The 24,494-nt window shown below is 34.5% G+C and overlaps 1 protein-coding gene across 3 annotated transcripts in view; it reads right to left on the bottom strand.

Moving 5' to 3' along the window:
* The window catches only part of DCDC1 (doublecortin domain containing 1), a 96,488-nt gene that overhangs the window by 54,270 nt on the left and 17,724 nt on the right, over positions 1–24,494 (bottom strand). For 2 of the 3 annotated variants that reach the window (XM_076002054.1, XM_076002055.1), the window contains exons 3-6: positions 17,380–17,549; positions 2,178–2,447; positions 813–969; positions 161–323 (exon numbers count right to left, since the gene is read on the bottom strand). In XM_076002054.1, coding sequence (XP_075858169.1) covers positions 161–323; positions 813–969; positions 2,178–2,447; positions 17,380–17,549 — 760 coding nt within the window. Of the gene's footprint in view, positions 1–160; positions 324–812; positions 970–2,177; positions 2,448–17,379; positions 17,552–24,494 lie in introns of those variants that run through there. The other variant, XM_076002056.1, reaches the window with a different exon arrangement.

Below are 24,494 nucleotides of genomic sequence, written 5' to 3'. Positions count from 1 at the left end.
TTTCTTTCATTAAGCACATTATCCTCTTACTGAGCTGTAAATGCGTAAACATTAGTTTTGTTAAACCATGCAAAAAAGACAGGATGAAAATCATTTTTTAATTGCACTCCTTAAGCAATTTACTGTGTGGGGGGGTAGGTTATATATTTTTCTTTTTTACCTTTAATTTTTTTTAATGGATCTAAAAAAGGCTCTCCCGTTGAAATATAAACGTCGGCTTCATAGGGTATATCTTTAGGTGCGAAGGCTTCCTTGCCGTCTGCCAAGAACACTCGTCTTGCAGCCATGTTCAGATTCAGCTTTTCTGTGCACTGCTCCAGCAACTAGAAGAAAGCAAGAGGTGAGACAAAGTGGTTTATGACAAAGAAAGTAACACATTTTGACAAAACAAAACATTCTAATGATCAAAATAGAAACACATTTGAATCTCTTGCCAAGTTCAGTAACTGGACCAATATAGTTATTTTCTAGCAGTTGAAAATATGGAAATAAAAGGTAAATCAATCACAGCATGAAGAATATCTAATTACTGTCTAATTTTAATCCTTAAATGATCTGTCATTTTAATAACTTTACAAAAGATATAATGCCATTGCATCTGTTTAATTAAATACACAATTTATATATTGGTTTTTTTAAAAAGGAAAGCAGTGAAATGCTTTTGAGATCTATGTATATATAAGCAATTTACAGATGATTCAGATTCCCAAAAAGAAAATGTTAACACAATAAATGTCATCTTTCTCATTTTTCATATTATAAAGACAGTAAGGGAAAATATGAAGCACTGAAAACTTTGGAACACTAGTTACCAAGGTGATGGTTGGTACAGTAACTTTGGCAAAGACTGTTCTAGATCCATTTTTGTAAGCTGTTACTTTAATCACTCTTGGTTGAAGCTTGTGTCTTTGAGACAATCTATGCCAATTCTGGGCCAACTGAAATTTTAAAGGAGAAAACTCTGTAACCCTGAAGAAAAAAAAAAACACAAAAATTGGTGTATGTTAATTAGTAAAAACTCTTAAATAAATATTATCATAGGGTTTTTTAAAAATGGATTTCAGACCTAAAGATTGTTCTTATGTATATAAAGTATTCCCAACAAAACTTTTTATAGGATAAGATTGGCGTAAGGTTATCACTATGTTTTTAAATATTTTTAAAAATTTAAAATAAGTTTTCTAAAACTGCTCATGTAAAACACATATATCAGAATAAATTATCCTTATTGTTTTACTTAGAAAATACCATAACATTTTAAACAATCATATATACCCCTAAATTTTATGTATATATCTTCTATGTTCTGATAGCAAAAAATAATATCTTAATATCATGAAATAGTAAATGGCTAATATTTTCCCCAAGTTTTCATGTTTATCAAAGTTCTTTGACTTTTTGAAAAGATTTGAAATTCAAATAGATTACAACTAAAATTTTGATTCCAAAGTTAATTGTACTACCTTCATTTTAAATTATTTAGAGACAGTAAGACTTAAGATTTCTAAGTTTTGTCTTCAGGCAAAACTGGCTTTGATCTTTATTATTTTCTCGGCAAAAGTACACAGTAAATTGACTAACGTCAAATTTTTTACTTTAGAATTCTTTAACTAACCATGTTAATTTGTACTATCACAGAAGTAAACATGTTAAAATAAAAACTTCAGGTAAATTAAAATCACAGCATATTCAAATATCTGAAAATATTAGTTTCTTGGCTTGATTTTGTTTTTAGCGACATTTTCTTCTGTCACGAACTCTTAGGTTAACAGTTTATGATAATCATCTTGATGTGAAAATACAAAATGGTTTTATATAACAAGCTCATTTCAATCCAATTCTGTTTCAAAATATTAGTTAAATATAAAAAATATACATTTCTATTTTAAAACAAATATCTTGTAAGCAAAGATATTTCATGTTCCTAGGCTGATTCTGCTTCAAATATTCTTTTCAGAGTTCCAGATTACCCAGTTGAAGTGTATCTCATATTTTCCACAGTGTAATTAGCAACATTCTACTCTGGAGCTTTCAAAGAAAAAACAAAAACAGAAACAAAACTCCAGAGGTGTGTTATATTTTAATGTCTGAAATAGCCAATTGAATCATTATAAATTCTGCTCAAAGGAAAAAACTTCAACAGTCAGTTAAAAAGAACAGAGAACAGCTTTCATTACCTCAGTTGACCCACTGGAGCACTGACAGGTCTGTTTCTCTTGGATGCTGATATAAACCAAGAATTGTTTTTACTGTTTGATTTGTAGCTATCTAGGTCTGGTATTTCATCATGGCTGTGATCTGATGCTGTTTGATGTGTGGAGCAATCTTGAAGTCCTGACCCTTCTGATACTGCTACTGAATGCAAAAGGCTGTGGGGGCCAAACTGAGGCTGCAAATAATCATCAGTAGTTTTAATAACTCCTTTTGTCCGGGATGACATAAATTCCCTGGAAGAAACAATGCATGGAAGAATACAATTAATTGATTTGTAATCACTTATTAACAAATACTACATAATAACTAGTTGTGTGCTATACTATACACTTAGCCATTATTTGGTTTAATGCTTACAGTATCCCTAGGAAGTAGGTACTATTTTTATCCCCATTTTACAGATTTAAGAAGGCTTAATCTGTAATCAGAAAATCAAGGCTTACGGAGGTTAATTAACTCATTAAATGTCACATAATTAATAAGTGACAGGGTGGAAATTTGAACCCAAGCTTGTCCTAAAATAAAACCCATGTTTACAATCATTAAGCTTCACTGGCATACTTAACTAAAAGAAAACCTGGATAATACTTCAAACTACAGAATTATAATTTTAAAATTCTTAAATTTGCTTTATTTCCTAATACTTAGCAGGGTGCTGGTATTAGAAAAACAAAAGTTAAAGAGATGTGGGTTCTACCCTCAAGAAACTTGCAAAGTATCCCCCGATAGAGAATATATGTTAAATAAACTGCTAGGAACTATGGGTATGTATTAACTTTAAAGTAAAAAGAATTCCTTGAAGGCTATTTGAGAACAGATAGGAAAAAAGTTGGTAAAAGCTTCACAGGAGACCTGAGAGTTTGTCCAGGCCTGTTCTGAAAGTCACCCATCCAAGAACTCTGTCAGTCTTAGACACACTGGGACAGTTGGTCAACCTACCTGGTGTTTAAGCTGGAAGAATAACATTTGGATGAACTATGATGTGTGAACAGGTAACCATATGACCAGGGATAATATGTAAATCTATGTAAATATTAAGTTAGGAATATGGAATATGCATAGAGTTTGCTGGTATAATAAAAAAAGTTTCAACATATTTGAGAATATTGAGCTATGGCATGATCAGGCATAGAGGAGTATCAGCCTATTCCTGTAATTGGGGCCATTTTTTACACAAACCAAATCTGCCTATTTCCAATTGGCTAGTTCCTCACTAGTTCTTATACATAATATAAACTCCACAACATACACACACACACCCAATTATAAATTAACATATGTTCAGTGTTGAAAACAGCCCTTCCTCCAAATCTTTCACATCCACAAATATCATTATAATCACAATTATTTCTTTTGGCCTCCCCTCTTTATGTTCACAAATGTGTTAAATGGTCAATTATTTCCTGAAGAATGAAAGGTAGTCACATGTCATAAGGAAAATGCATGTGCTTGTGTGTGAGTTGACAAAGTGGATCAATGGGAGCTAAAACTATGGGATCCAAGTAGTTGCATTTTATTGGTGGTGGTGCCATCACATGTGCCCATCCAAGTCTGCCCTGGACTGAGTACAGTACTAAGGAGAGGAATGGCCTTCCCTACACTCTGAGGATCCACTCAGGTTCAAAACTGTGACAAATAGCATCTTGAAAGGATCACTGGACCCCAGCTCTGGCTAAGGTGGGACCTTCCTTCAGACCACCTAAGCTACTCATATTTTGACAGCAGTGGTGACTGGTAGCATGTGGCAACAATCATGTCACATTGGCGGTGTTTCTACAGCAACAGCCATGGAGTCATAAATGGTCACTAAGCCCTTCAACCTGAGGAAATATTCACAGATCTCATAAACAGTTCCCAGTTCCCAATAAATAGTTACTTAAAGAGCAAATTCTCATGTAAAAAAAAAATGGAATTCCCTACTTAAGAGCAGAATGAAGTGGGGTATTTTATGAATGCCTTTTGTTTATTGTCAAATATTTTTATAAATATACTAATGATTTTAATATAATAACCCATTATTCTACTACCACAAAGCAAAATTTTTCATTTCTCCACATACCAAAGTTTTAATCATATATCTTTAGTTCTATATTTTGATTTTTTGACTTAACACTGTTTTATAACCAATATTCATGTTGCTATATGGCCTCTATAGATTTTACTAAAATGTAATACTTCAACTACCTTTTGCACTCCTTTACTTAGTCATGCAGAAGTTATCTATTATTTGTGTCTGCCTAGCACATCTTCCCCTTGTTTTCTGATAACAGCACTTGCATCCTTTGGGGAAACTCTCCATCATCAACCCTTCCCAATTCCACATGATTCTGGTAGGGTTAGGACAATAAATTATATGATATTTACTTTGTAAATGGTACAAACAATTAAATTAAAATGTATGGTGTGACCATATGTTTATTTATTACCTGCTTTTCTCTAGTAATTTATATCTAAAAGGGGGAGAAAGGGTACTTTTTCATGTTAAAAAGTTATTATTGGCTCACTATCCGGTCTTCAGCTTTGGTTTGTTTTATCAACATTGATGATAGTTTTTCAATAGTTCTTATACACTCTCAAACTCTTCTTTCTTATAACAATTGATATGTGTTTCCTAGTTGTTGGGTGCATGAGAGGATGATCACATAATATAGTAAAGCTAACTTGTCCCACATGGGAATTAAACCTATACACATGACTTGCTAAATTGATGCTGGAACTGAGAGTGTTGGGAACATCAAGCTTTCAAGGAAGAGAGACACACTTGAGTTTCAGGTGACAAGACTTATTACTAGGATAAATAAACAGTTAAAAAAGTAAATAAAACCATTCCAGCAGGGCACAAAGAAAATTGGAAGGCCATTCATAGCTGTCGAGGATATACTAGTGTCTTAACAACTCTAGTAGACTGCTATGTTTTTTGACTTAGCAACTCCTCCTCCTACATCATGATTGCCTGACTTACCTCTATCTTCCTCCGCATTACTCATGGCTTCTGTTAACTTCTTCTTTGTGACTCCCCATTTCCATGCTACATTACTTTCTTCAGTCTTTGTCTATATGATTTACATTGTAATTCCTCAAAGAGTTTAATTTCATCACTACCCAGTATAGGACACCCCTGTTGGGTAGAACTTCCAAGCTAAGCAACCTTATAAGCCACTGGCAAAGCTCCATATGGGAAAGTACCTATTAATTGCCCAAACAGCTGTGGATAGGACAGCAGGAAAAGGTACAAAGTAGGAGGGTAACATGGGCTCTCAGATGCCTGCCAAATGAGAAAAACATAATTGGCAGAGGACTTGCATGACTTATCAAGTATACTAAGATAAGCAGAAACACTATATATTGGTTCATTGAAAAAGTACTCACTAAAATATACCATACAATTTAAAATTTCTACTAGAAGTGTTTAAATTTGACAACTACTAAAATACTGCTCTGATTCTTCATATTATTTTATTTATTTTTTTCTTCATATTATTTTAATATTAGTCATTCATTTCTAATAACAAAGGAACATAAGTATGTAGTACAATTGTAGGCCCAGTTAGTTGACAACACTGGTCCAAAGGGATGTGGTTTAAAACATAAGACTGTCCTCCTTAAAAACCTTAGGATATCAATCTTTTATTTGTTTTTTTAATTTCAACATATTACGGTGGTACAAATGTTTAGGTTACATATATTGCCTTTGCCCCACCAGAATCAGAGCTTTTAAGTGTGTCCATCCCCCAGACAGTGCACACCACACCCATTAGGTGTAAATATACTCATTCCCTCTTTCCCCCTCCCACCTGCCTGACACCTGATGAATGTTATTACTATATGTGCATGTAAGTGTTGATCAGGTAATACCAATTTGATGGTGAATACATATGGTGCTTGCTTTTCCACTCCTGTGATACTTCACTTAGTAGAATGGGCTCCAGCTCTATCCAGGATAATACAAGAGGTGCTATATCACCATTGTTTTTTGTGGCTGAGTAGAATGCCATGGTATACATATACTACATTTTATTAATTCATTCTTGTATTGACAGGCACTTGGGTTGTTTTCACATCTTTGCAATTGTGAATTGTGCTGCTATAAACATTTGAGTGCAAATGTCTTTTTTACAGAACGTCTTTTTTTTTTCCTTTGAGTAGATGCCCAGTAATGGGATTGCTGGATCAAATGGTAGTTCTACTTTTAGCTCTTTGAGGTAGCTCCATATTGCTTTCCACAGAGGTTGTATTAGTTTGCAGTCCCACCAGCAGTGTACGAGTGTTCCTATCTCTCTGCATCCATACCAACATTTATTGTTTTGGGACTTTTTGATAAAAGCCATTCTCACTGTAGTTAAGTGATATCTCATTGTGGTTTTGATTTGCATGTCCCTGATGATTAGAAATGTTGAGCCTTTTTTCATGTTTGTTGGCCATTAGTCTGTCTTTTCTTGAGAAGTTTCTGTTCATATCCTTTGCCCACTTTTTGATAGGGTTGTTTTTTCTTACTGATTTTCCTGAGTTCTATATAGAATCTAGTTATCAGCTCTTTAGTGGATATGTAACACACAAATATTTTCTTAAGGAATTTAACCCAAACAACTGCCAGCATGATAACCTGATCACCATAATATAGGACTTTATTATTCTCTCAAAATCCTTCCATTTATTGTTGAGAGTCCCCAAAGTGGTACATTATAAATTCCTAAAAGTACCTCCCAAGTTCCTATAAAAATGTGCTGATAAGAGTCACAGCAATTTCTACTCTCTTCCTCCCCTCACTACCTTACTGCTGCCACCACACAAAAAATAAGGTCCATGCCAGGGTGCTGCCTCAGTATGTTCCCAAAGATTACAGTGCTTGTGACTCCAGAACAGTCCAGTGGAGCAGTGGTGAAAAGGGATTCCTCTCCAACTCTTTCCTATACTAAGTCACCTAAACACTGAAGCAGCTAAAGTTGTGAGTCCCAAGGAGTCTTCATTGAGTAGTTCTAGCAGTTTTTGGCCTTTGTCTGCCCAATTACAGGGCATACTAACACAGTCCGCAAAGCCAGGCAAGGAATAAATGGTATATCATACCCTCCATATTGATAATAATCATAAGAATACTAACTACTAATGCCAACAGAGCACATATTTATGTCAGTCACTATTCTAAGCATTTTATATAACCATTCAAGCCTCACAACAGCTCTATATTATCATTTTCTTTTTACACATGAGCAAACAAGGCTTGTAGTATTTGGGCTTACATCTATAATTTTACTGTGATGATTAATTTTATGAATCAACTTGACTGGGCCATGGGATGCCCAGATACTTGATGAAACATTATTTCCGGGTGTGTTTATGAGGGTGTTTCCTAAAGAGATTAGCATTTGAATTGGTGGACCAAATAAAGTAGATAGTCCTCTCCAATGCAGTTGGGTATCATCATGCAATCTGTTGAGGGCCTGAATAGACCAAAAAGGCAGAAAAGGTTGGATTCTTGCTTCCTCTGCTTTACTGCTTCAACTGGGACATCAATCTTCTGCTGCTCTTGGCACTCTTGGTTCTCAGGCCTTCAGATTCAGACTAGAATCTACAGCATCAGCCTGCTGGCTCTCAGGCCTTTGAACCTCACTCCTGGCTTTCCTGGGTCTCCAGCTTACAGTCGGCAAATTGTGGGACCTATCAGCCTTCATAATCAGGTGGGCCAATACTTTATATGTGCAGTATATTATAGTTTCTTGGTTCTGTTTCCCTGGAAAACTCTAACACACTTACTATTTATTTTCTGTTTTTCCTATCTGAGTTATATTCATTTTCACTTCTTTCTTGTCTTTAGACTAAAAAATAATTTTTATTACTTCATTTCCCTTTCTATTAGGTTGCACTCTATACAATGTTTAACTTTATTTTTACTGGTTACAGAAGCTATTACAATATGAATCCCTATCTTAATAAAGTTTAATATAAATTATTAATTTTATTTTTCAGACAATGCAAGAACTTTAAAATACATTATATCCATTTATTGTTGCTTCCTTGTGCTGGTGAACAATACTTCTTTATTCCCTTTTTCATCAATAGGTACATCTGTCTTTCATGATTCCTGACTTTATGCAGGGAGCTCAGCTCCAAAATTCTGCATTGCCTGAGCTTGAGCTTTTACATCCTGTCTTTCCTGTGCTTCTTGGGAAGTATTAATCACATAAATTTTACATTATAATTTCTTTTAATATTTACATTTTGTTACTGCTGTCTTTTATAAAACTCAGTGATTTGTATGGTAGTTTGTTCAACTTTGTCTTTCTCAACTGATACTGAATTTAGTGCTGTTATCACTTTTATTTATTGGCTCATCTGTAGCTTTATGGACAGATATAGTTCATTTCCATATGGATTCCTAAACTGATTGTTCTAGGAAATGGTCTTTTGTGCTAACAAAACAAAAAACAAAAAATAAAAAAAACAACTCATTGTCTCCTCACCTTTGTTCAGGCATTCTATTGTTTCTGGAACCTATGCTAATTTTACAACACATATTTTCCTTTTAACATTTCTATGTCAATCTTATCATCTTGTCCTAGAAGTCTATGATATGTCTCTACTAAAAATTTTTCATTATATCTGTTAATAATTCACATAGAAACAGACTCCAGGTAGTTCCTTCTTCAGTAAGATTTCAATGTTAACCCTTGTATATAGGAATGCATTTCCTTCCTGTGCATCCACACCTGCCGTGGTAGATTTGATAGCTGAAATCACTGTATCTTATTGATTATTCCCCATTATATAAAATGCTAGTCCTTAATTTCTGTCAAATATTTCAGTTTATCATTGTATTATTTGCTCTCTTACAATGGTATAAGGCATTTTTTTCCAGCCTGGAACCTACATTTTTATTATTTTTATTAGTAGTAGTACCTAAATTCCACTACATTGGATTAATACAAGAACATCAATCACATTACTTCAAAAATACTTAAAAAAATATCTATCAGTCTACACATCAACATACCATGTATTTCTCCATCAACATTAGTTTTCTATGGCTATAAAACAAATTACCACAAACTTAGTGTCTTAAAATAATAGCTATTTCTTATCACACTATTTCTGTTGGTTAGATGTCTGAGCAAAGTTTAGATCAATCATCTGCTCAGAATCTCACAAGACTGAAATCAAGGTGTCAGCTGGGGCTGCAGTCTCATCTGATGCTCAGGGTCCTCTTCCACGCTCATTCAGGTTATTGCCAGAATTCAATTCCTGACAGCTTTAGAACTCATAATGACTATCATCTTTTTTGAGGCCAGCAGTAGCCTAGCTTTCTGGCTTCTCTTCCTATGATCTCTCTCATTTAAAAGTTCATCTGATTCAGTTAGGCAAAACTAGAATAATCTTTCTTTTGTTTAACTTAAAGATAACTGATTACATGAGTTAACTACATCTGTGAAAATCTCTTCTCCTTTGCCACATAATGCAGTCTAATCATGTGGTTGATGGTCCATTATATTCACAGGCCTTGCCTACACTCCAGAATAGGGAATTATACAGGTCATATACACCAGGTAATGGGGATCTAGGGAGCTATATTAAAATTCTGCCTTCCACATTAGCTATACAATTATCCTGTTTTAAATATCCATTTTTATACCAAATTTAGATTCAAATATTTTGTTTTTGTTTTGTAGAAAATTCAAATGCAATTACTTAAGATTAAATTTTATCATTATTAAATTCTGAGAATATTAAAAAGAACATGCCCAGGTTCTGATGCCAAATTCAAAGAGAAACAAAAAAATGCTTTGAGAAGTGGCAATATTATTAGAATAAACACTCATTGAACTGGCTATTTTAAGGGGAGGAGGGATTAACTTGGATGTAAATTTTCTGTATTTTTTTCAAAAATGTCAGCTATATTATTTCTGAATTACAGTTTATGGTCAGTTACCAGAAAAATATTACCTCTTTTAGCAATATGAATCATTCTTTAGGAATTAGATCTTGAAAGAACAAATATGGTAACATGTGTCTATATGTATATAAAATATACAAATATTTAAGGATGATACTTAGAAGAAGATGAAATAAAACATGTCATAATTTAACCTTAAATAGTATCAATAAAAACTCATTTAATTTAAAAGTATAAAAATTTAGGTAAATTAATCTTTTAAACAATTCTACATAGAATACAATAGAGATATAAATTATAGAATTACAAAGTTGAAAGGCATGTTAAGAGTTTAACTAAGCTACCTTCCTTTTCTTAAACAGGACTATATCTCATCTACATTTTGCGTTTATTATATTCAAAAACATTATCTGGGATAGATCTTATACATTGTGGAATTATAACTCCCTTGATATTTCAGTATAGTATTTAATTGTGCTTATTCTCTGGGATTTTCACTAAATCTAATTTACAATTTTTGCTTCACAAAGCAACAACTAAATAAAGATGTGAGGTCTAAAAATATGAGAATATATGCTTAGGAAGGAGTACAGAAAAAACAAATAAATAGATCATGATAAGAATTAAATAAATAGATCATGATAAGAATTAAGGCGACGACTCTAGTTTTGACACAGCAATTTTTCTTTTCATTTCCTCTATTGTAATAGCATTAGTGAACCTTAGTAGCTTTTTATAGCAATTTGAGGAAAACTCCTAAAAAAGTCATAATTCTCGGTCTCATATCAAGGATTTCTACCAAGTGGTGGTGCTCACTGCCCCCCTGTAATAACCCTCAGCTATAACTGCACCACATTGCCTCCCATAGTTCTTATCTATATGCCTTTTAACCAATGGTGTTCACTCAGCTAATCTCTACCCATTACTGTTCTTCTTTCAAGAAGTGTTTAATAAATGTTAATCTGAATTCAAAAATTAGATTTTCTAGAGCCCTTTCCATAATAACATTGTCAGATAGAAGACAGAAATGTTAAACAAATAGTTACAAATATAAATCTACAATTACTGATTGTGATTAACTGTGAAGGAAAAGTCCTGGTTACTATAGGGAGAAATTAAGGAATTAGTGTCATAGAGAAAACCTCATCAAAGCTATTCAAGCTGACAAGACACATGAGAGGCATTAACCCCACCAGATCCTAGTCATCCCTTATTCCAAATCATTCCCCCAGGTCCTGTGTATAAACTGATGTCCTGTTTTACATATTGCTATGTTTGCTTTGTTGTTATATGATTTCAGATGATTTCATATCCTACTTTGCAAGAGCAAGATTCTCATTTTATATCTTTTACATTTCCACAGGAACTCAGTGATTGATATGTAGGAATTATTTTTTGATAATTATGACATTGTGCAAAAATGTGTCAAAAAATGTCATTGACAAGAAACAAACACAATTTAAGAAATAAAATCTAATAAAGCAGAAGCCAAGAATTATGTCAGGAAATGTTGATTACTTAATAGTCACCCCCTATTTTTCCTTAAATAAAAAGCCTCAGTTACTTTTGGGAATTCATCCTCCTTAATATGGCCATGGAAAAGTAGCCTCTGATCAGCTCCAGTGGGCACATCCTTAATGGTCTAATGACGGTAGACCTAATAGCCAATGCCGGTAACTTCATTTGTCTTGCCCCTGACAGGTTAAGTTGTCCAATTTTGGCTAATGAGATATAAGAAGTCTTCTGGGAAAAGGTTTTTTTACCCTAATAAAAAAGAGATATAACTGATCAAACATCCATCTTTAGTCGGACATTGTGGAGTGAACATGTGATGAGCCAGCCATCCTGTAAGCAGGAGGGGTCAAGTCAAAGGATCCAGTCAATATTTTGAAGATGGCAGAGAGAAAGATATTATGAGCCACGCTCTTTGATAACACTGCTAAACCACTGAATTTAACCCTAGAATTGCTCTATTTCTGAAGTCTTCTTATGTGAGATAATAAATATTCCTCATTTTTCAAGTCACTTGCAGTTAAATTTTCTGTTACTTTCCACTCGTAGTGGCCGAACTTATACAATCAGCCTCTTACTACCTGCATAGAGAAAACTGCAATGGACATTTAATATAAAGTAATTAATAATCTGAATTACCTTTGTTTTATTTTTAGCTTTATTAAAAACCCTTACTAACATTGAATTAATTTCATGACGAGTTAAAATATAAACTATCCGGTATTTTCTAAAAATTCTGCTTTTACTTAATCAGGAACATTTCACTAGAAATTTCAGCGTAAACATAAAATAACACTGAGTTTTTATTTTCCCTCTTTTTGAAACACAAAGCATCCTTGGTAAGTGTAGATTTCTATGGCACAAATCTGCATGTGGCTAATAATTCTATTCAGAAATAGGAAGTGTGGCTACTTTGACAGACCATGGCTCAATAACAAACACGCTGGTCTAAGTTATCACACAGTTTGGATGTGAATTCAACAGCAGGATAATGACAGTTGCCAAGGACTTGTACTTGCTGTCGCTTCATACTAGTGTTGCCTGTCAAAATGTCTCTTTTTCTTATACAGAAACCATAGAATTTTTATGGATAGTAATTACTTACAATATAAAATGAAGTACATCAAATCTAACAACCACTCTTTAGCCCTTCATTATTTGGTAGTCTCTTTGTTAAATGTAGTCAACCATTTTCATCTAAATTATTTATTTATACTGTATATTTGACAAGCACGTATTTCTTGCTTTATATTCCTATGGCATTTAAGCCTTCCTAAAGAGCTATGGTTTTTAAAAATATTATTTGTAAAACTTCTCTTTACTTATTACTATTTTAATGGTAATTAAGCTCCCTAAATCAAATATATACAAATAAAATATAAACATAAAGGAAGATAACCATAAGTATGTTTAATAATAATTCACCAGTTTAAAATACTAGAAATCAACCAATAAAAGAAATAACTCCACATATGTTTGGTGAATGTCAACTTTTATAAAATCTCTGGAGTACAAAAAGTGTAAAGATTTCATTAAACTTCATCTTGCCCTTTCCTCAACTTGCTTAAACAAATAACTTCCAATAATACAAATAACTTTCTACAAGTGCTAGATTCTCTGATAAAATGTAACTTAAACATCATAAAAAGTAAGTAATAAAAGAGATAATAATAAAAGTAAACAATTCCCCACAAGTTTTATTTCTAATGCCAGAAGAAAATATAATTTTAGTTTGGCCTAAAGATGTTCATAATGGTTTTCCAATTGCAGAGCAATGTCAGGTTATTTTATGACACATCAAATATTTACTTGCAACTCAATGACTGAATAATAACCAATGTATTAATATTATGTTCAAACTACATATATGCCACATAGAAGATATTCAGTAAGTGTCTATTATATAAAACTTGTTTACTTCTTACTTTTACTTGTAAAAGAAGGAAATCCTAAACAAGAAGAATAATTTCTAAGATTTGTAAGTACCCATTTGAGTATAGGATCAGGAGCATATATCATTCCACTGAAATGGGGAAAAATATTTTTGCTTGTGTAAAACTACAAGGGGATAAAAATAAGGCACATCTTCAATCTAAAATTGGGGGATTTATAGATATAAAACTTTTACAGAAGGAATTTAAATTTTCAGAAAGAAATAATAATTAGTCTTTAGAAATAATGAAATCATTATTTCTAAAGACTAATTATTTTATTATTTCTAGAAATAATGATTTAGTCTTAACTTTTTTTAAAGGAAATAATATAATAATTTTTAGATCTGTGGAGATATTTTTTAAAGACTTGAAGAAAAAAGTCTGGAAAAAAAATTATGAGCTGGAGAAAGTGAAAACTGTTGTGCAACAGAGGTCTCAAACAGTAAAGTGTTGCTTTTCTTCATTCACTATTACTGCCTCCCTCTAACTCCCTTCTGCCACGCATTCCACGATAAGAATCAAAGCTCATGATGAAGTTACTAGACTTAAAATGTCCTTAGAAAAGGCAATATATCCAAATGTTTATATTTCGAAAAGGGTCTTACTCTTTGCAAGTAAAAATACCCAAGATAAGTTTTGACATAAAAAAGTGACTGAATAGATTAGGTGCTGTTAGTAAACTTGAAAGCAAGATTTGTCTGTGAAAAAAACAGCCTAGATAACCTATAACATAAAACTGTTGGCATTCATTTTTTAAAAATTAATTTGTCTTCATTTAATGTACTAAAAGTAATTTGCCTCCTCAGGGAACTGTAAGAGTTGGTAATACCCTGAGCTGCCAGCAGGATAAAAAAACATTATAACTTTCCATTATAAAAATCATGAAATTACATTCCTTAGATGATCACTGGCTAAAAATTACTAAAAAAAATTTTATATGTGGGATAGAAAGAGATATTAATTGTTTACATTCTCGTAATTTTAAAATGCAATTATAATTTGGAATTTTTTACTTCAGCATTTGGACATACCTTCTATGGGCATGGTGAAAATGCCTCTGGATACCTGTTACTAATAAATAATTGGCTGTGGGTCATCTGGGAATATATCAGAACACAGCTGGGTATGAAAGGTTTCCTGTTGTGCTGCTTTCCTGGAAGTAGCCACAGGAATGAGGCTAGAGGGCTGGGGAACCTGTGGACTTCTGATTTCAAGAGTCTTCTTTTTAAGCAGCAAAGGAAGCAATAAAAGCTTCATCTTTCACTGCTGCACCACATTTAATAAAAGGATTTGTTCTACAGAATTTAGTTGCAGTCACAAGGCTGCAATTAAGGACCTACAAGGCCACATTTCACCTTAAGGATGTAGGTTCCCCACCCTGCAAGTAGCACAATGCGATGAATACATTTATAATATTGGTGTTAGTTTTCTTGTGGGAGTGGCATCCTAGTTTTCACTCTGTTTACAAGCAAAATCAACCTAAAGTGACAGCAGGAGAAACACATGGAAAGAACACAAGAAAGAGAGAAAAGAAGTGCAAATAATATAAATGTAACAAAAGTTAAATGAATAGCATCAGGTAATAATGTGAAAATAAAGTGATTGGTCATTGTATAGGTATTTTGAACGGACTTTATATATGTGGGCATATTTTATAAAAAGTACAATGTGTTAATTACTGAAGAAAAACATCACCTCTGTGACATAAACAAAGGAAAAACAAATTGACTATAGTTTAATAATTATTTCTCATAAAAAGACCATAAAGATAGTAAAAGAAAGGTGGCAAGGAAAACAAGACCGAAACAAGAGAAGTTTTAACCTCAATCAGGGGGAAAATGTCTTTATTCATAGAGAAAATTGCTTCTCTCTGATAATCATATTAATACCAATGAATCTTAGATTGACATTAGCCTTTATGAACTTGACCCCTTTCAGATTGAAACTCATCATTTTCTTTTTCATGAAGGTAAAAGACCTTTGGGCATTGTCTACAAATTTCCATTCAATTGCCAAGAAAAGGGTTACTTCATTTTCTAGGTACATCATAATCACAGTTGATGGTAACAGGCAGTAGTGACAGAAAAAAAAGTTAGGATTCAAACAAAGAAACAGAAGAAGCACATTGAAACAAAAACTAAAAAAATAACAGGCTGTAGGAAAGTGTCACATGAGAAGAAAGACTGACATATAATAAAAAGGACAAATAAAGCCAGAGTTAAAGAGACTCAGAGCCAAAGAACAAAAAAAGAGAAAAGCAGAAACTCAACAAATGAAAGTCCATTTAGCTCTACCAGAAAAAAATAAAGTAGCTAAAAATGTACATGAAAAAATTACAGGCCAGGCGCGGTGGCTCATGCCTGTAATCCTAGCACTCTGGGAGGCTGAGGTGGGCAGATTGCTTGAGGTCAGGAGTTCGACACCAGCCTGAGCAAGAGCAAGACCCCCATCTCTACTATAAATAGAAAGAAATTAATTGGCCAACTAATATATATAGAAAAAATTAGCCAGGCATGGTGGTGCATGCCTGTAGTCCCAGCTACTTGGGAGGCTGAGGCAGAAGGATTGCTGAGCCCAGGAGTTTGAGGTTGCTATGAGTAAGGCTGACGCCACAGCACTCACTCTAGCCTAGGCAACAAAGTGAGACTCAGTCTCAAAAAAAAAAAAAAAAGAAAGAAAGAAAGAAAAGAAAACATTACAATAAAAAGTAAATGTAATACCATTTTGAAGTAGAAATTGGAAAAAATAAATTCCAAAGGCAGTAAAAGTATGTCCAAATACATATTATACTAGAATTGGCATTTATATAAGGGAATACTTTAAAATCATATTTAGAAATGTTTTTGTTGTCTTATTAGGAAGAACACTAATATGAGCAAATTATATCCCTACAATAGAACATACAGAGTATTCATTTTTAAAAATTACCTAACCATGTAGTTAGTACACTGTCCAAAGGATCTCATAAACTGCTAATATAGCCTTAAAACTGGGAAGAATTAGGCAAAAAAAAAGATTAGCTGAAAGTTTAAGTTTACTTTCATCTTAATCTAGTGACATACATACACCCCAAAAAAGCAAACACTCAATCTGTTCTAGGAAATAAGTATAACCTAGCATTTCTATAAAGAGATTAACATAACCTCTAATTTATGAATAATTTCTGTGGTGCTATTATAGTTTCAGTGTTCTAGCGAACATAAAGACTATGACATCACATTTAGCCAGCCAATAGTTTATCAACATCTGACATACACCTTTTAGTTCTTTTACTTTCTACCAGAGGAAAAAAACCAGGAAAAATGCCCTTGTACCCTCTGCTTTATACTTCTGATAAAGTGCTGTGGAGTTAGATCCATCTGAGTTCAAACTCTACCTTCTCTATATACAAGCTGTGTGAGTTTAGTCAAGTTAATAATCATCTCTAGGTCTTTGTTCTCTCATAGCCAAAATGGAGATGTTTAGAATACTATCTGCTTTATATTCCTCCCAGGGTTGTTTTGAGAACAAAATTGATATGATATATATTAAGTACTAAGCATGGTGACTGGCACATAGCAAATATTACCTGCCATAATTATTATGTTACCTGTTCAAGTCAGATCCAAGGGATAATTTATGTTTATTGCATCATCTATCTTTGTTTCTTCCCATAAAGTAGGAAAAATTGAAGGGCTCTATTCCAGGCAACTACCTTTGTAGCCCATCACATCTCCAAGTTATTATTTATATCATTACTACGAAATACTGACTGAACTTTTACATAGACAACTTTCTGTAAGCATGTTTATCCCCTTCAGAATTCAATTTAAGCTGCTGAAATAATATTCTTACCTTGGTAAATCATTCAAAACATATTTGTAAATTGGGTCCACAGTATTCCCCTCCAAGGTACCTTCAGGGTGGCTTTGCTGTGATAACTCCATTACTTTTGTCAAGGGGGATAAAGAAGACTGAGATAGTGCTTCTCTGTGATCCTCTGCTTCTGTATTTACCATTTCCATCTATGAATGATAAAGAATGTTATTAAATTTAAAATGTAAAATCCTACTGGGTTACAAATAGAGGCTGGACATTAATCACGATTTACTTGTCATCATATTCTAGACCACACAGCAATTATTAAATGTGAAATTCCATTAGAAATTAACAGAGATGAGAGCCTAAAGGAAGAAAAAATATGAATCTAAAAATATGAATCTAAGTCTATAATTGGTATAATCCTGTTTAAGAAAGAAAAAATGCTAATTTGTTATAAAATATTTTAATTTTTGCTGTTTGCTATAACACCACTTATATAAGCAAATTTACATGTGAAATATGTTACTGAAAAAGCACAACACTTTTTTTTGGTCCGTCCTTTGTCATTCCTTCTTGTTTGGAACTTACCTTCCTCCAGATTCTGATGGGACTGTCAATTATGTGGCCTTGACTTCCAGACAGAGAATGAGTGTCCCCAAGACATGTTAATCAAAGTGCCCTATTCCCAGACACAAAGACTGGTAAATCAGAGTTCTGATGAAGAAGAGAAAGTAGTGCTCTATTTTCTGGGATGGCTAGCTTTAAGAAGACTATAAACCTCCATCATTAAGAATGAGGCCAAAAGAGATGAAAACAGACAAAAGAGACAAAAAGTGAGATTCCTGATGATAACATTTCAATCCCTGAAACCAGCTATTAAAAACAACCACATCTCTTGAGTTTTCTAGGTACATGATCCAACAGTTTCCTTTTTTTTTGCTTAAGCTACTTTGAATTGAGATTCTCTTATTTGCAACCTAGAAACCTTGAATAATACATACAGACAACCTAAAATTTCTTAAGACCAAATCAATATGCCCATAAGAAATAATGTCAAAGCAAGTTATCAATAGCACCCTTTCCAGGGTGTAACTATGCACTCACATGCTGAAATAGCTACAAGGTCTCATCACTGATGTAGCCCACTAAAACAATGAGGAATCCCAAGGCAAAATGACATACCATGACTAAGGAAAAGATACTACTTTTAAAGTAATAGAAATATTACTTTTACCTTTTTTCTGTTGTTCTGAAATAAAAGCATTCGTTTATTCACAAATTACTTATTGATTACCTACATTGTACCTAGCATTGTTCTAGGCACTTAGAATGCTTCAGTGAACAAAGAAGAAAAAGATTGTACCCTGTGTAACTTACATTTTAGAGGGAATAGATAATAAATAATAAACACAATAAGAAAACTGTATAGATGCTAAAAGGTGATAAATGCTATGGGGAAAAATGATGATAGATTGGGAATATAAGGGTGGAGAGAATTGCAACTTTAAATAGGGTTGTCAGCATAGACTTCATTGAGGTTGTAGCATCTGAGCAAAGACTTGGAAGAGGAAAGGAAGTTAGCCATGTAGATATTCAGGGAGGCAGATATCTAGAAGGCCCTAAGGTGGAATATATCTGGCAAGTATGAAGAAGAGCAAAAGTAAATGAATTGATGATCAAGGGGGAATGTAGTTGGGATGAGGTTAGAAAGGCAATGGAGGAGGTAAAGAAAACATAGGATTCTGTGAGACATTGTTAGGCTTTGTAAGATTTAGAAAACCCTTGGAGTATTTGGAATAACAAGCAATATTTTTTTAAAAGATAATTTTGGCTATTTTGTTAAGAATGTACCACATGCCTGTGCTGCAATGTTCTCATTTGTCCATATATTATTTTCTAATGCTTGCATAAACTGTAGCAGGGACAGCCAATTGTCGGCCAATATGTATTCCTTCCTTCTTCTACAAGACTAGAATGCTTGATTTTTAACTGAGGCATATGGCTGTCAAAAATAAAGACTACATTTCCCAGTCTTTCTTGTAGTTGAGTAGGACCATATGAACATGTCTTGGCCAATGGCATTTTAATGGAAATTATCCATGAAAGTGAGTCTGCCCTTCTTTTTCCTTCTTTCTGCTACCTAGAATGAAGAAAATGGCTATCTCTGGATTGGTCATCTTTAATTTGATATGATGCTAAGGATGAAAGCCAGGACCCAGGGAGGATAGGAGTTTGAATCTCTGGCAACAAGGAGTATCATACTAACCCTGGACTACTTGCTTCTAGATTTTCACATGAGAAATAAACTTTTAGCTTGTTCAAAACAGTATTAATTTGGGTTTTTGTTACTTGTAGTTAAACCTAGTCCTGAAACATCTGACACTCTCTTGAACTAAGTTGCTTTCAAGAACCTAAAATACGTGGTATTGACTCAGAGTAGGGATATGGGGAGAATACTAGGATGGCTTGGAATCTAAATTTAAATCAGGGTCCAGTAATTTGGGGTTTTGGGCCTTTCAGGGTTGAAAATTTCAACTATTTCTGTATCCCAAACTGAAACCATTAAAAATAGCACACTAAAGTGGTAGCTGTAGAAGAAAAGACTATGATTCTAAGCCTTTTTAAACTACTTTCCTTTAAGAATTCTTTTTTTGTTTTTGTTTTTGAGAGCTAAATAAAGTCCTTTTTATTAAGTCAATGGCTGTGTCAACTTATTTTTGTCACACAATAAAACCAGCCCAGTTGTGAAAGATCAGATGCTGTCTCCCCCCACCCAAGCTTATTGGGTTAGAAGACCTCAAAGGAATTACCTTGCTGTTGAGGCATAGTCAGGGAATTAAAAAAAGTCACCATGCCAAACTGAGTCTGTCCCAAGCAAATCAAGATGTATGGTCACCTATCTGCATATCAATAGCCTCCTTTTTACATGAGATAGTACTTTATATCACTATAGCTGCATATGGATGCATAGGACCTACCAAAGATTTTATTGTTTGCTTCTTTTTAAAGAAGGTACCAAAAAGTCTCCGTTTTGTCTTGAAGTGAAGATATTTATTTACTCTTCAAGGAAGAATGAAAGGCATTTACTCCTCACTAGCTCTATTCCCCAATGGGGAGCAGCCTTTCCTATTTCAGAGGTCTGTTTTTTCTTTATTCGGAGATGATACGTGAGCCTTTTTGCATTTTCAAAATCTGGGCCTAATAGGCTTTTAAGTTACATTCTGGATTTCCCAGGATATAAAAAGGTTAGCAAGATTTGGTCTGCAGTAGACAACTCTAACACAGCAACTCTACTCTGGAAGAGTGAGATCTGGGAGAAAAATGGCTGTGTGGGGTGTATGTGTGTTTGTAAGAAGGAAGGAAAGAGGGGCATGGGGGAGGAAGGGAGAGGGAGAGGTAGATTTGAAAGGCCAGGCAATGCAAGCTGTGATCTGGGGGATCCAGTGTACAGCACTGAAAAAGTTGAATTATCCTCTGTGAACTAAAATGCTCAACCCCTACCAGCTGACTGAATGGACCCCCTCATGGCCAGAGGAATATTCAAGGGCAAAGTTGCCTGCCAGGAGGAGGGAGGTCAGACAGGCCTTATCATGCCCCCCTCCCTTCTTGGACACTTCCTTTGTAACCCATTAACAGGCCTAAGGGTATGCAAGACAAACCTGCACGCCCTCAATTTGCAACAAATGGTGGCTTATCTCTGGTAAACAGTTTATGTTAAAACATTCCATGTCTTTAGACAAAGCTTCTTGTCTTTATCCAATTACAATCTGAAGAATCTTTAAACCCACCTATAACCTGTAAGTCCCCGCTTCGAGATGGCCCTCCTTTTTGGGCCAAACCAATGTATGCCTCTCATGTGTTGATTTGTGACTTTGCCTGTTAACCCCTGTCTCTCTGAAAATGTATAAAACTGAACTGTAACCCAGCCACAGCGAGTCCACTTGCCCAAGGCCTCTTGGCAGTGACTCCGGGTCATGGTCCTCAAATTTGGCTCAGAATAAATCTCTTTAAAATTATTTTGCAGACTTGGCTTTTTTCCGTTGACACCTCCATGGTGGTTAATTTTATGTGCCAACTTGGCTGGGCCATGGTGACCAGATATTTGATCTGGGTGTTATCTGTGAAGGTATTTTTCGGATGAGATCAACATTTAAATGGGTGGGTGGATTTTGAATAAGGCAGTTTACCCTCTATCATCTGGGTAGGCCTCATCCAATCAATTAAAGGTTAATGGTACAAAGACTGAACTCTTCTGAGTAAGAAGGAATTCCCCAGCAGACTATCTTTGGAGTTGAACTGCAACTCTTCCCTAAGTCTCTCACCTGCCAGCCTACCCTGTCAGATTTTGGACTCACCTAGCCTCCACAATCCCTTAAGCCAATTCTTAAATTTCTCTCTCTCTCTCTCTCTCTCTCTCTCTCTCTCTGTCTCTCTCCTTACGCGCGCGCGCACACACACACACACACATATATATATATATACACCATTATGCATCATTTAATGACAGGAATACATCCTGAGAAATGTGCCATTAGGTGATTTCACAATGTGAACCTCATGGAGTATCCATACATAAACCCAGATAGTTTAGCCTACTACACACCTACCAGGGGCAGGGAATCTATGGTCTTGGGGCCACATGTGGCCTTCTGGGTCCATGAGTGTGGCCTTTTGACTGAATCCAAATTTCACAGAATAAAGGGATTTGTTCTGTGAAGTTTGGATTCAATCAAGGAGACGAACCTGGGGATTTAGAAGGCCACATGTGGCCTTGAGGACATAGGTTACCCACCTCTAGTAGGCTACAGATCTGTACAGCATTTTACTATACTGAATACTATAGCCAAGTGTAACAATCATAAGACAAATATCTAAACATAGAAAAAGTAATGCATTGTGGTACAACATTACAACCGCTATGACATCATTAGGCGATGGCAATTTTTAACTTCATTATAATCTTATGGGACCACCATTGTATACGTGGTCCATCACTAACTGAAACGTTGTTATGCAATCTATCTCTCTCACACACACACACACACACACACACACACACACACACACACACACACACACACATCCTTTTGGTTCTGCTTCTCTGGAGAACCCTAACTAATATACCCTCTTTCAGAGACCCTCTTTCAAAGACCCTCTTTCAGAGACCAAGCCAGCTGCAAGGCTGAGTTGGAAAGACTTTCCTAAAGCAAGGGCCAATAGAGCCAGTCAAATGATGCACGCAATGGAAATAATAGCGGTGACATGGGTCAGCAAGAAGCTATGGCAACAGCAGCACCACCAATTAAATCAGTAGCACCAACAGACAAACTGATCGATGACAGGGCTCTTCCTTATTTGGGAGAGGGCAGCTGAAGGACTTCCTTGTTGAACTACAATTAACCCCTAAGGTTCTTAGATAATCTATAGGAAATATGAAGTTTAAAGAATATGATGTTACACTTGCTAATCAAGCGTATGAAAGAATAAAAGAAATATAATGGATAGCTGTAAGTATTATGGAGAAATTCACATATATGGTATATAAGAGAATGATCATGTCTTTTTTTGCCACTTTCTAGCTATGTGATCTTGAGCATCACAACTTTTCTGAGCCTCTTCTTCTCATCTGCAAAGCAAGGTTATTCACATGGTTATGAGGGTTAAATAAAACGGTGAAAGTGAAAGCACGTGGCATAGTGCTTAGCACATGGTAAACATTCAATAAATAGGTGAATCTGAATCTATATAAAATATGAAAAGGTATTTCTCTCACTATAGTTTAATAAAAGAAGTTTCAATATTAAATAAGGGTGCTCTACCCAGCACTCTTCTGGTATTTCCATTGGAGACTGAAAGACTGTTGGCCTTCATACTCCTCCTGCCTCTTCTCACAATAGGAGAGCTAAGGTTCTCTTCTAAAGCATCCTTAACAACCATTGATTACTGAATTCTTTCATAGGTTGTCTTCCCTAATTGGGGCATGCTTAAAAGTGAAAATCCAGCTGTGTATAGCAAGGCAAAATTATATGATTACAGAGTAAATCACATTGTAGAACAAAATCCATTGACTGCCCTGATGTGTTTATTATAAAATCCAGTTATTGAAAAATAAAATTTATGCCCAACTATTCAAAAATAACTGTGGCAATATAGCAATAGTTTTACTTTTTACTTATGCATGATTATAATCCTAATTTTCATAAAAGAGGTAATCACTTCAGTGATGGATATGGTTTTTTATTTTCTGTAAAATAGTCAGTATGCTTTTAGTGGAATGAGTTATGTAAGTGTGAAATCATTACCATCATTAAATGCAATATTTCTTCTGTAATGTTACTATAAAAACAGTGTTATCCTCACTAAAAGTAGAACATATTCACAGGTTAAGTAGAATATGCAGAATACAATAGGGTTTCAGCAGACAACATCTCACACATTACTAATTAAATGAGAACCAATTGTTCATTAGAAATTAAAGGAATAAAAATGTGTTAATTTTAATTTGATGAACACTAAATACTATGGGATTTTAACAGAATACCGATATTTTATTAACACATGCATAGTTTATTCACTGACACACTGAAAAACCACTATTTTTCTTTACTTCCACTTTCTTCACTTTGAATATATGCTCCCCTCTCATGCCCAACCTCTAGATCTGCTCTTTTATCCTTTTTTACAAAAAGGAATCTGAGTACATAGTGGTTATGAGTCTGGACTCTGTAGCCACAGAACCTGGGTTTGCCTCCTTGCTGCCCACTTACTAGCTATGTCACTTTGGACAAGTCACATAACCTTTTTGTGTTTCAGTTTCTTCATCTGTAATATAGGGATTAGAATAGTGCCCTCCTCATGAGTGTGATGTGTTTGGTACTATGTGTAAGCTATTGAAGAGCAGAGTCTTGGGTTTTCACGTTGGGGCACTAAGTACCAATAACAGTTTGTGAAGACTTTCCAAGGGGCATGCAAGTGTGGATAGTTTTAAGGAAATCAATTTCCAGATCCTTGCCTTCCACATACATGCTATTTTAAAGTACATCTGTCCAAGAAGCTGCCTGTCCTAACTAGAGTTTATCCTTGGACAGTCTCTATTTCTCATTTTATAAAAGAAAGGCATTCCTTTTATGCTCATTCCAGGACCTTAA

This window comes from Microcebus murinus, chromosome 4 (assembly GCF_040939455.1).
Source record: "Microcebus murinus isolate Inina chromosome 4, M.murinus_Inina_mat1.0, whole genome shotgun sequence".
Lineage (NCBI taxonomy): Eukaryota > Metazoa > Chordata > Mammalia > Primates > Cheirogaleidae > Microcebus > Microcebus murinus.
This window is presented reverse-complemented; position numbering and strand designations above follow the sequence as displayed.